Source organism: Cyprinus carpio, chromosome B6 (genome assembly GCF_018340385.1).
Source record: "Cyprinus carpio isolate SPL01 chromosome B6, ASM1834038v1, whole genome shotgun sequence".
Taxonomy (NCBI): domain Eukaryota; kingdom Metazoa; phylum Chordata; class Actinopteri; order Cypriniformes; family Cyprinidae; genus Cyprinus; species Cyprinus carpio.
In genome coordinates this window covers 23,706,432-23,720,721 of record NC_056602.1, presented here as the reverse complement: position 1 = coordinate 23,720,721, position 14,290 = coordinate 23,706,432, and the positions used below count along the sequence as shown (strand labels likewise).

The 14,290-nt window shown below is 36.0% G+C and overlaps 1 protein-coding gene across 14 annotated transcripts in view; it reads right to left on the bottom strand.

Annotated features, from left to right (window-relative positions):
* Positions 1-14,290, bottom strand: part of chl1b (cell adhesion molecule L1-like b) — an 82,461-nt gene that overhangs the window by 26,865 nt on the left and 41,306 nt on the right. For 11 of the 14 annotated variants that reach the window (XM_042726368.1, XM_042726376.1, XM_042726367.1 and 8 more), the window contains exons 2-5: positions 4,252-4,447; positions 2,413-2,430; positions 1,410-1,518; positions 327-517 (exon numbers count right to left, since the gene is read on the bottom strand). In XM_042726368.1, coding sequence (XP_042582302.1) covers positions 327-517; positions 1,410-1,518; positions 2,413-2,430; positions 4,252-4,345 — 412 coding nt within the window. In that variant the 5' untranslated portion in view covers positions 4,346-4,447. Of the gene's footprint in view, positions 1-326; positions 518-1,409; positions 1,519-2,412; positions 2,431-4,251; positions 4,448-12,730; positions 12,762-14,290 lie in introns of all 14 variants that reach the window. The other 3 variants (XM_042726370.1, XM_042726373.1, XM_042726369.1) reach the window with 2 other exon arrangements.

The following is a 14,290-nucleotide window of genomic DNA, read 5'->3' as shown; positions in this document are numbered from 1 at the left end:
TTGAGAACTGGTCTTGTTTGGTAACTGATGACTCTTTGCTCTGGTTACATCTGTGGAGATTTATGTGATGTATTTCAGAACACAATGAGAAATGTGACGTCGATAAATGATGGAGAGAGAGGAGAAAACTCATTTTTCATCAGCCCTCTCCTCACGGTCCATACACACTGTGAGGAAAGGGAAAGAAATGCTCCAGGGTTTGTAGCGGGCAAGTAAAATGGATATCCCACTAAGGACCAGAGTGGTTGTTTTATTGGACACTGCTCTCTAAATCATTCCGAAAGAGTCGTTACAGAGCATACAGCACAAAGTTATACATTACTTACTCGGAACAATGAATTCAATCTCTTCCGACATGGCCGTTCCTAACTTGTTGGTTGCAAAGCAGCGATAATTGCCCTGGAATTCTGTCAGATTCCCATTATTGGGAATGATGAATGTTCCGGAATCATCTAATGTTATCAATCTGGGGTCCTGATAAGGATCAAAGTCTTCACCATTCTTTGTCCACCTGAATCTGAAAAAAGAATAAAACAGAGATGTTCAGTAATTAAATGACATTATACTACTCAGTGTGCGTCCTCTGAAATATGATGAAAGAGGATTTCCACATTCAGGTTCTCAAATTTAAAAACGACATCAAATACTTAGACAAGGCTTTGAAAAGTGCTTTGAAATGCCAGTGGGGTGTATTTTTTTTTCATATATTATGAACTGTTCTACCCATAATCTAGCTACTCTGATGCATTTCCATGCTGGTTTGGTGCTGATCTAGCACAGCTGCACTGTTCACCCGCAAAAATAGCTGGTGATGTGGTCATTCCTGAAGGTCATTCCCTCCATCTCTGGACTAGTTTTCGATGCAAAACTGGCACAAGCAAGTAATTAGTAAAGGAAGACAAATGATAAAACAACTTCAACCTGAAGATGCATTTATTATGATTACATACCACATGATAACATATGATTATCTCATGATTGAATCTCATCCAATTTGATCAGTTTGGAACAAATTAATTACATTTTATAATACGATTGAGACTGGAAAAACAGAACTGTTAGTTAAAGAAATAAAAAATTTAAAGAAAATAAAATACAAATTCTGTTCTTTTTAACTTTATATTCATTTAAGAATCCCTAAAAAAACCTGAAATAAATGTTTTCCACCAAAATATTAATCAGCACAACCGTTTTCAACACTGATAATAATACAATTCTTATTGTATGGCTGCTGAAAATTCAGCTTTGCCATCACAGAAATAAAATAGGGTAGAAAACAAATTGCAGTAATATTTTACAATATTATTATTTTTTACTGTATTTTTGATCAAATTAACATAGCCTTGGAGAGACTTTCAAATGCACTAAACTTTTGAAAGGTAGCGTATTTGTGTGTGTATATTGCTTACTCTGGTCCAGGGTTTCCTGTGGCCTCACACTTCATAGGAAAGCTCTCTTCGAAAGGGAAGGCAATCAGAGAGGCAGGTGAGTGCTCTGTAATTGTGGGCAGCTGCTCCACTAGATAAAGAAACAGCCAGAGAGGAAGAGCTCAGTAGACCATAGAGGGAAAATGGTAGCATGCAACCGGCATGCAGCAAATGGTGATGTGAAATGGCTTTGGTTCAATTGTAATGATTTCCACAATCAGGTCAACTGTTTTGATCAATGCATACAAGACTAAAGGTAAACAAAATATTTGTTGGAGAACATAATTAGATATCGAATAATTGATTGTGTGGCTGGCCAAAGAGTGAGTTGTTATCAGGCAATGGCAAATGATCCGGTCAAATAATGTCAATGAGAGTTTGTTTGTGGTTTAGAACAGGAAGAAATTAATGGCTTAATACAGCTTGACTGTAAAATTGGACATGCATTATTAAAATCATGATGGAGTTATGGTATTTAGTTACAATTTGACAAATGTAAAGTGGTTTGCTCGCTCTGATGTTGTGGTCCACTATGCATAAAAAATACACTCTAAAATCATCTAAATGCTTTGATTTAAGGGAACATTCAGGTTAACATTTTTACTCTATTAACCACAATAACAAAACAGTGTTTAATATGTTTCTGTCTATGAAAAATAACTCATTTGAATTAGACCGTGTTTAGAAAAAGTGCACTTTTTTAAATATAATTTCATGATAAAAAATAAATAAAAATACATTCCAGGATGTACCATACTATACCATGGTATCCAAATACCATTAAGGATAATTATTAAGTACCATGGTATCCCCATCTGATACCATAGTATGAAGGCAGTAGCTACTTCATTCTAAATGTCCCCAACAAAAGAGCAAATCTCAGCATTTATGCATGATTTTCAAAGGAAATCTGATGGTTGGTGGATGATAATGGATTCTGTGGATGAAGTTACTAGTTCTATGGATGGCTTGGCATTAAACTTACTGTTTATGCGTGCTAAAACTAACAAATCCACCGCAGCAGGAAAAACACAGAGAAACAAATGTGCAGGGATTTGTTAGAACCATAAAAATATGACTTCATTTGAACTGCTAACAAATAATTTATTGTCATCAAACAATTGAATCCAGGTCCATGATTGACTAAATAAAAGTAGAACAGAAAAAAGAGCAGTGCTGTGTTCCTATAAGATATCTTTCAGGCCCTAAAGATATATGGTAAATAATTTCACAGCAACAAAATACACTTTTATCTAGTTTCCGTGGAAACTGTGAAATACCTAGACTGAGCAATAAATTATACCTGCTGTCAGCTTGAGTGAACCTGCATACAAACACCCAGTTTCAAACAGATTAGTTGTAAGAACAGTGTGCTCAATATGGAAGCCTGCTTCCCTCTCAGAGTAAAAAAATAAATCAAACAATTATGTGATAGATGTAAAATAATAATAATATCAAATAGTGACAGAAAAAGTCTTAATTACAAGATAAACGTAAAATTATGAGTAATAATTAGGGGTACACAATAAATATCGGCACGATATTAATGCGCATCTCGTCAGTAAAGCCGGTTCAGTAGTCAGCGGTAAATCTCTACATGTGTGTGCTTTCACGTGGAGCAGCTTTAGAGAGCCGTTGCTCACTGACAAGATGTTTACGCAGCTTGTCAGTGAGCAACGGCTCTGTGTAGTAAATGCTGCTCCACGTGAAAGCACGCACGTGTAGAGATTTACCGCTGATTACAGAACCGGCTTTACTGACAAGATGCGTAATATCGTGCCGATATTTATCATGCATCCCTAGTAATAATGTTACAATTTTGAGAAAGCTGCAATTTTAAGAAATATCAAAATTTTGATAAAGTCACCGATGTAAGATATAAAGTCAAAACTGATATGAAAATGAAGTTACAGTTGTTATACTGTATATGGAATAACATTTGAGTTATGAATTTGGGATTGTGCAATATGAACTTGCAATTCTGAGATACAATGTTGCAACTGTGGGACTTGAAGTCGCAATTGTGATATACATTAATTATTATGAGATGTGTGTGTTCATGGTGTGTGTGTGTGTTCACTGCTGTGTGTGTGCACTTTGGATGGGATAAATGCAGAGCACTATTTCTGATTATGGGTCACCATACTTGGCCATGTCATGTCATAAAAAAAAAAAAAGTCTTACATTTTTGAGAAAAAAAAAATTGAACTGTGGGGCATAAATTTGGAAATGGGATAAAAATCATTAATTGTGATTGCATGAAATTGCAAATAACACAAATATGAATTCTCAATTGTGGTATAAAATCTTGTTTGTGAGATGTGAAGTCTTAACTGAAATGAAATCACATTTGTAAGATATGAAACTGCAGTCGTGAGATATGGAAATATTGAAAAGTCGAAAGTGTGATAAATTTTGCAATTAATATAAACATTAAGTCATAACGGTCATAATTGTGATATATGAATTTTCAGTTATGAGATAGAAAGTCTCAATTGTGAAATATGAAGTCACATTTGTGAGATAAGTCTCAGTAGTGAGATATAAAGTAGGATTTGTAAGAAATAACGTGCAATTGTGTAATATGAATTTGCAAAAATAAGAAATGAAGTCACAATTTACTTTTTTTTTTTTTTTTTTTTTTAATCTGAGGTAGGAAAAGGCTTCAATAGCTATTTTTTTTCTTGTGCAAATGGCAAATAACTAAACAGAAACGGTGCTGAAAATCTGATCAAATATATAAACCAGTAAGAAACTACAGAGAAAGAAAAGAAAAACAATACAGAAATAATACATAGAACAGAAAGTCATTTATTCAACTTACCTTCAAGTGGAATATCCAAGGCATTACTTTGATACTTGCAGCTCATATGAAGGCAAGCACCCAAAAGGAGGAGGATTTTCCGTAGCAACCGCATGACTGGCCAAAGCCTTCGAAGGAGAGCGGAGGATGACAGGGAATGTTGCAGTTTGCCAGGAGTCAGTGCATCTCACTCCAACACAGTCTGGGGTCTCTCTACCTGCACAAAACACCACACAGATCTCACTGGCACCCAGACGTCAGCAGCAAACAAGAAATCATTGCCACACACACACACACCCACGTGTGTATAAACAATACACAGACTTTCGAGCAACCATATGCTTACAGTCGGCCTACAACATCACATATAAAAACAACCGTGTCATCCGCACAGACACAAAGACTTGCACATTCTGCATGTCTCCTGCTGAGTAACTTGCGTCAATGTCTATCCCAACTTGTATTTGCTTGAAATGCATCTGTGAGAGGAATCTCCATATTAAAGCTCTCTATCACAGAGTCCCTGGAGACAGGAATTGTATTCTGCAAATTGTTTATCAGTGTATGCGTGGCAGGCACAGTTCTTCCCTCCGTTTCTCCTTCATAACACTGAATATGTAAAATTAAACCTTAAAAAAAATAAAATAAATGGAGCCCCCCTGCAGTTATGGTAATGCACAGCAGCTGTTGCAGAAATTATTCTGAATTATGAATTCATGGCACTATAACAGTGACAGATTTTGATTAGTTGGATGCAGTCGAGACAGAACCACACGGCTGTTAAATCACAAAGCTTGCAGATGTGCTTAAATATGCAGTAAGAAATATGCCGCTTTGTTATACCAAAGTGGATGAACTTTGAGTTAGATGTCATGTCTGCTGCCATTAAAGTCGTCTTGAGCAGCCTCTCATGATGTCATGTGTGGTAAGGGATCAGTAGTTGCTTTAACCTTTTGGAATCTGGCGCCAGCGAGACATCTGGCTTCAGACAAATATAATTCACGCCCATTTTCCCTTCAGATTCATAACAGTGCTGGCAATAAAATGCTGCAGTTGATCGGAGTAACTTTAATGGAGGTCACCTTACATGGTGTTGTGGGAATCAGCCTTGTACTTCCAAAACTATAATTCAGCGTCTGGTGCCTGTTGGTCTGCAACATCTATAATTAGGATCAGACAGAACCTGTAGGCTTTTTCTATAGTGAGTTTGGTAGAAAAATCTGTAGGATTCTGTGAAATGGATTTTGAAAACAAAATAATGGAGCTAAGAGCACTTATTGGTAGCTGAAAGTAGCCAAATTTGGTTGTCATATTATTTACTGAACTCACAGCACAGGGAATGTGTGATGAATGATGAATAATAGGCATACACATACTAATAGTGGATTATGCACTATATATATATATATATATGTGTGTTGTATGATTAATAATAGTAATAGTGGATTATGCACTATATATATATATATATATGTGATGAATAACAAAATATTGGGAATGCCAGTTGCTGATTATGTAAAAAAAAAATGTAACCAAAAAATTACAATAATATGAATAATAGGCATACTAGTAGCAGATTATGTACAAAAAAGTAAACAAACATGAAAAATTAGATTAATCTTTCAAATTTTATTGAAAGTTAAAATAAATAAAATACAATACAACAGGGATGTGTGCAGCAAAAGACAAATAATGGGCATACAAGTTGCTGATGCCAGTGCAAAAAAAAAAAAATTAAATAAATAATAATTAAACAAAAATTTAAATAATAATTAAATACAGTAACAAGTAAATGTGAGATTAATCGCAAATTAACAAAATACAGTATTGTACATAAATACAGTTTCAACCTAATAGAAATGTATATTATACATTTATTTAAAATGTTAAAATATTTTGCCACATTCAACATTGGAGTACTGTATGTGATGCACTGTGTCCCATTATTGTGATATAGTATATACATGACTGTGTCTGTTAGTTTGAGGCCCCTAGGAACCAAACCTCAATCCATCACCATTGTGCACCTAAGGCACTTAGTGCTGGGGGAGTTTGCTTCAGGGGATTGTCCCTGTACTGGAAGTCACTTTGAATATAATTGTCTATTAACGACTACTAACAGGAAACTTTATCTCAATGGCTGTATTTCTATACAAATTTCGCAACAGAGTCTCACTGGTGCTCAATAGCCGCTCTCATGTACTGTAGGTTGGAGCCCCAGGCTCATTAGGTCACTTCCTTTTTGACTTTAATTAGTTAAACACACAATAAAATAGATCCGTGCTTAACTCTGCGAACAAAAGAGTGTCAGGGAGGAAGGCAGACAGAGAAAGAGAGAAAAAAGGAGGCTCATAGCTCATAAAATATAACATTATCAGCCATTCCCACCCCTTCAGGAGCTACATATTCACAGAAAACCATTGATGACTCTTTGAAACTATATGAGGTCATTTATTCATGCATCTAATTAAAGTCCAAAGAAGGATTTGTTTGGGGCAGGACTGTTATGTTCTCTTTATTTCAGCATTCAGGGCCAGTCGTGAGAGATAACCACACTTCACTGCCCCTCTATTTTAACCCCACCAGCTGCTTCAATCACCTCCTTTTCCAGCTAGACTTCTGAAGACCATCCTCCCCTTAATCTTCTCCTCTGCTTAACAAATCCGATAGGAAACACAGAGGTCAAACACCAGTAAGTGGAGAAGTAATTGAATAATTGACCACTGTGTGAATGAGTCGATTCGCTTCATTCCTCAGTGGGGGCTCTTGTTTCCTGTTGGGCTTGAACTCTGCTCCACATGCCTGCATTTCTTCATAATGGTATTAACTCTGCCGGGGAGAGCTTTTGTGATTTAGTGCTGGTTATGGTGACCTCTGAGATGACCTCTGTGATGTCACTAGAAAGGATGGGTTTCTGCACCCCTTGACTGTCATACTGAAAGGCTTGTGGCTACGGTCTGTCGGACTTGGATGCGTTTCTTGGAGCCAAAGACAATGCCTGAGCCTATAGCGCTTGCCCAGAGACTGCTCTATCTCCTACAGATGGTGTCTAGTTTTAGAGGCCAGATTAAAATCAAAAGGTAAAGTGCTAAACTAATTGGATTATGATTTACTGGCCAGTGTGGTGTGTTACTGGTGGCATATGTTTATCATCCTGATCCAATACAATCCACCCTGGATTTTCACTACTGCAGTAGTTACAATGAAACCTGAAGCGCTACACTTAGAGAATCTTTTTGTTAATATGCTCATTTACATGAACCATCTGATCAAAACAATTCAATACAATGATTTTACATCACAAAATATGAGAGAGTCCTTTATAATGAATCAATTCACCAGAATGAATCAGACATTCCATTGCAACGTGTGAGAAAGAGTCATTTAGTACCAACTGTGACAGCCATGTCAACTTTCCATGTCAACATATAAAAGAAAAAGAGTCACTTAGTATGATTCAATCACAAAAATGAACAAGAAAGAGTTGTTTAGTAAGAACATTTAATGAATCAGACTTTCCATCATATAAGTAATATAAGTAATTTAGTATGAACTGATTCAGCAGTCTTTCCGTAGTAAAATATGTGAGAAAGTTTAGTATGAACCTATTCACTAGAATACACTTTCCATTGTGGCATATATGAAAGAGAATAATTTAGTACGAATCAGTTGATGAGAATGAATCAGATTTTCCTTCTTTATGTGAAAAAGAGAGTCATTTAGTAAGTCATTTATGTGTAAGAGTGTAACGTGTAAGTTTTATGTCTTAGAAACCGATTCACTTGAACGAATCAGACTACTTCACTACTCACTGAAAAAAAGTAGCTAAGTTTAATAAAGTGATACTTTCTTATTTTAAAAACAACTGAAAAATTCAATACAAAGTTAGTTAGCTTTGCTACTTCGCTTAGTTCCTAACATTGTAAATCACAAATCATACAGAGTCTCTTGTCATAAAATGTCTTCATAGGTATTTTCAAGCAAGACTGCCTGAAGGCCTATGAAAGAGCATTTCAGTTATAAATAAATCATAAAATAAAATAAAATAGATCAGCATGAATCAGATCAACTCTATCCACTCGTAAGTGGATTTGTAAGGAAATGTCAGTAAGACGACATTGCAACCAAAGAGAGCTCCTCTAAACATTTCAATCTGCAACATTCAAACTAACAAAGTTCATCCCCATACAGCCTACCTAAGAAATACCCTGTAAACAACAAAGTGGGACTTTCTTAACAACTTCAGCCCGCTCTTAATCCCCACATCTCAGTCTAATGATACTGGCAAGGGGTAAAAGCTGCCCAGCGTGGGAAGGTCTGTGTGAACTGTGACCTGGCATTGCCTGGGCAAAGTGGTCTAGAGTAAGAGCCAGAGTAGGAGGAGAAGGTAGAATCTGGGCCGAGAGAAATCAAGAGCAAGTTTTCTCTCCAATTGACTGATGGCGTCCTGCCCCTTGCACACTCGCCTCACCCACTGTGAAGACTCATTTGCCATGGAGGATAAGCGTAAATCAGGACAGTGAAAAAAATAGGAAGCAAACTGGCAGTGGAAAGGAAGCAGTTGGCAATCACATCACATCTATTCCTCACACAACAGGATCCGTCACTGCCAAAGCATCACCATTTATCTGATTATTACTGGCCGTATTTTGATAAATAACCAGAAGAAATGCATCTGATTCTTACATGTAGAGATACACAATCCATCTACTGGATATTAACTAATATAAGTGTTTTATTTTTATTTTTTTATTATTATTAATTGATCAGTATTAGTATTGGATATGTATTGCCCAGCCAATTCCCAGATCAAACTAGCATCTAATACAGTAATAGAGATACATATTAAAAAAGATTGTTATTATATCAAAGTGTTTTCAATTTAAAGAGAAGTTGTTCCAAACCTGCATGACTTCTGTGAAACAAAAACATTTTGAAGAAAGTTGGGTAGCACTTTATTTTACAGCCCTGTTCCGCATATACTGTGTATAACAATTACAATAACTGGATAATAACTAGGTACTTACCCTGAACCTACCCATAAACCTAACATTAACACATTTAATTACCTTGTACATTCCACTACTGCTTGGATTAAGTACAATGTACTGTATGTACACTATAAGTACACATGCTGTAAAATAAAGTGTAACCGAAAGTCAGGGTCTAAACAACATTGGATTTCATTGCCTTCATAGCATGAGACATTTTTCAAAATCTCTTTTGTGTTCCAATACAAATACAGGTTTGAAATGAGATGAAGTTGAGTAAATTATAACAGAACTTCCATTTTTGGGTGAACTATCCCTTTAAGAGTGCATGACAGCGCTCTTAACTACTGGCGAGGAAAGAGTCAATGCAAGCAAAGTTGCCTGTTTACAGTAATTCTACTTCAAATAGTCTCAGTACCACTGCATTGTCAATAAGTAGACAGATATCTGCTATTCAGCACACGCTCAGCATTTAAGTGCCTTTTAGTATGAAAACTTTGTGTGCACACTGTGAAGGCCACTAATGGGATTAGCTCCATCCCTGTCTTGTCAAACTGGATTAATATATTCTGCTGCCTGAAGAGTCTTGATGGCTGTGTATCCTCCTCAAACCTTTGGTTAAGACCCCGATTCTGATTTAATCTCTCCAGCACATTTAAAAAAATGGTGAGATTACTCACACTAAAGAGCAATTAGCAAATTCACCTCATTTTGTGCTATAATTAAGAGTGTTTCATCCATTTAGACACTTTAATCTCTCATTTAGCTTGATTACAGTGTCAACAAAAACAGAAAATGGATAAAGATGTTACAATTACGGTACATATTTTCAGCAGCAACATGTTATATGAATGAGAATAGTAAATATATACTTTATTATTTCAACATATTTAAAAATGCAATTTATTTCTGAATTTTTGAATTGATTTCTGATTTAGTGCTAAGAAAGAAAGAGAGTAAAAATAGGAAAAATCAGCAAAAAATGTTACAAGATATTTCTATTTTAAAAAAAGTGTTCTTTTGAACTTTTAATTCATTACATGCAGACTGCAGTATTAGTATAGAACTATCAAGTAAATGTTGCTGTTCTTAGCACAACTAATTTGAACTGAATAATGTTATGAGAAATATATGACTTTTTGTTCTGAGCACAGTTTGAGACATTGTTGAGATTTCTCAGATGAGACATAAGAGTTGACTGCATGGGGGCTTTTTCTTAGAGACGCAGGAAACTAACACACAAATTTAATGTCATTACTCTCTTGGAGAAACAAAGATATTGTTACTGAGATTTGTGATTTCTTTTTTTCTTCATTATGAGCACCTGTCTGCCCTTATCATTCTACAATACAATATCTATTAATCTTAAAACATCTGCAATTCTAACACTTTCTAACAGAAAAATCAGCATAAATACCGCCTTCAACAGGCATCAGCTACACAACATCTATATATTATTAAAACTTCTGTTTGCACAAAGCATAGACATGACTGTAAATGAGATTAAAACATGTAAGGGATATTAAATAATAACTATAGCTAACTGAGATTTGACTCTGCTTCAGTCGCTTTTAGCATGCATGCCAGAGACTAAACGGTTCAATTACTAACCCATTAATAATACAGTAGCCTGAACGAGGCTTCGAGGGGGAATGGGATGGGACAGGGGGATGAGTAAGGAATGTAAGGACGATTTGCTCTCAGAGGCAGAAAGCATGCATTTGGGCAAGAATAGAAAAAGATGTGGGCAGGTGGAAGACAGCTTTGGAATAGGATAGTGGGAAGCAGAAGTCATAAACCGTCTCTGTCGTTGACAGGGGATGGGAGAGGGATGTGGGAGTGAATGAAGGAGACAGAACGTAGATGGATGGGGGCGAGGGATGGCATGGGCGTGGATCATGAACTTGCCGTACGGAGAAGTGGAGAGATTGTTTTTTGATGGAGTGGGAGAGTGGATGAGCAAAATGTAGAATGACATGAAGGCGTATTGACCGAGACATACAGATGGATTATGAAGGAGCTAGAGAAGAAGTGTGAAAAATGATGAGAAAAGAGAGCAAGAGAACTATAATCAATGAAATGAACTCCTAACCTTAAGTCCCCATTGGAGAGATGGCGGATGACCTTGTGACCATTGTGAACTGCTATGACAGAGATTAACGTGTCCCTGGTCAACAGTGCAATTTATTTTAAAAGTGCCATCAAACCAAGACCAGTTATCAACCTGTTACATGTTTTTCTTGATTTTATGGAGTGGGTTCCCTAGTGGAAAAGGTCTCACTTCCTCTCATAAATGTTCTTGTTGGGGCAAAAATACACACCAGGAGAATAACCAAAGGACAGATTAATATTGTTTTAATTGTTCATGTCTGCATTTCAAAATTAATGGTCTAAATATAATGTGTACTATTAATGTTTTCTAATAAGTTGATAGCCTACTTAATCTGAACAGATCTGTGTTTTTGAACAAATCTTTTAAACAAATTTGACCCAGGACCACAAAACCATTCTTAAGTGTCAATTTTTCAAAATTGAGATTTATAAATCATCTGAAAGCTGAATAAATAAGCTTTCCATTGAGGTATGGTTTGTTAGGATAGGACAATATTTGGCCGGGATACAACTATATAATCTGAGATCAAAATATTAAAGGAGATCAAAATATTTTAAAGGAGAAAATCTCCTTTAAAGTTGTCCAAATGAAGCCCTTAGCAATGCATATTACTAATCAAAAATTAAGTTTTGATATATTTATGGTAGGAAATTTATAAAATATCTTTATGGAACATGATCTTTACTTAATATCCTAATGATTTTTGGCATAAAAGAAAAATCTATAATTTTGACTCATACAGTGTGTTTTTGGCTATTGCTACAAATATACCCCAGAGACTTAAGACTGGTTTTGTGGTCCAGGGTCACAACTGAACAAATTAACATTCACTGAAGTCTCTCAACTTTGAAAAATGTGACTGCTTTCCTGCCTTTAAAGACTATAAAGTGAGCAAACAGTTTAAATATGGGTTGTGAAGAATCATTTCATTGGTTGGAACAATCAAACGAACACAGCCCTTCACTAAATAAGAATCACTGAATGAGACTGAATGAAAAGAAATCTTCAGTGAACTTGTTTGTGAATGAACTGAACAAGGGATCTGTAGGGCATGTTGTTTGTTCAAGATCAAGCATGTAAGTCAATTTTCAGTTGAGTAAATGATTCATTGATATCACTCATATTACCTAAAAGACTCACTGGCATAATGACTTAACCTGTAAAATTAATGAACAAATCGTTTTTAGTAAACAGATTCAAAAGAGTCAATTAGAGGAATCAAAGTCCTCAGCTCTGTTCTCCTGGAACAGATTCCCTCCTTCTGCCCTAACAAGTATCTGTTGAATCCAAATTCTAATATATTTACGTCATCAATTTAAGGCCAAGAGCCAAATGTTTATAGCTGTAAATATATAATAAGAAGGAACAAGCTTTACTGTTTTATTCATCTTCTTACCTTACTGGTACCTTACACTCTCTTCTGTCTACTGCAAAACAAAATGAAAAAGAAACAAACAATGTTGCTTACAAAAATCAATTTTTAAGTGAAAGCAGACGATAATGAGAAATACATTCTACAGAGTATTCACTACTGTAAATTAGGCCAGAAAATAAGTTCATGATCAGAATGCAACCTTCTGCAGATGTGTTGTTGGGCCCAAATACATAGAGCCCAATCTGAGAGTGAGAAGGAAACAAATTGTCCACACGGCTAAGGTCACAGAAGTCGGCTGTGAAGAATGAAAGAGATCTTTCAAATGCTTGGCAATCACAGATGTGCTGTCAAGTAGGGAGGAGGGGGAGTGATAGAGTGAGAGAGAGAGAGACAGAGAGAGCATAAAAATGTCCCTATTTGTGCCACTTCAAGTACACATGAGAAGGAACTGGTTGAGTGAGAAATTCCCTTTTGTGTCTCAGCGTTTATAATATTTTTTTTCATTACCCTATTTCTTTGAAGTCTCTGAGATGAGTGGAAGCCTACGTGCCCTGGACAGCGATCTTATTAGGCTGTTATTCGTGTTGAGTGGCCTGAAGTAGAGGGGATTGGAAACAGGCACACCAGGGGGACAGGAGTGTTATTTTCTGGGAATTGACACAGCAAGAGCCCTGGCTACATTCATTCAGATCTGACGGATGTTGGCAGTCTCCCAGGATGAAACTTGGCTATAGCCAGACAAGAAAAATGGAACTTGTGCCCAAGATTATCTTCTTCCTCTGACAAATCTAAAGCTAATTTACTTTTTTGCTCTTGTAGGAGAATTTTTTATTCCTAAGGCAAAGGAATATCCAGTGTTTGTCATAGAGTAAATACTGCACTAATCCCCATCTGTATATTTTCCAAACAATGGCACACCTGTGTCTATTGACTTTTGTGGTGTGTAGAAGGTGATTCATACAGTATGAGCCATTAATGTAGAACATGTTACAACTTGTTCCTTAACATCTGGATAATCTTCTTTTAAATAAGCTATTTGACAGTTCTGTCGGAAGTACTAAAACAATCCGGATTTCTTTATCATTTCAACGTTAAGATGAACCACTGTCCTTTTAGTGTTATGAAACAAAACACGACACAAAACTGTGAAATCCAAAAAAGGTGCTTATTGGACACACTTTCATGACATGCTTATTAAGAAAATCCCAAAGATTAACGAATGAAGTTACAGAGCAAATAAACCATTTCCGCAACTTTTCTCATACCACATAACCAACATTATAGTAATAAAAGAAAAGTACATACAAATGATCAAGAAAAACAGATTAAACATTCATGTACTGTTAAGATTGATTTCACTGTTTTAATGTGTGGGGTCTCAGAGACCCTAAGAACGCATGTGTACATATAAGCATAATTATTTATGAAAAGTGTGTCTGTCCTGTGGCTTAGTGTTAGAGCATTGCGTTAGCAGTGCAAAAGGTTGTGGGTTCAATTCCCAGGTCGAAAAATGTTAGCCTGAATGCACTGTAAGTTGCTTTGGATAAAAGCGTCTGCTACATGTAAAAGTATTGATTTTGA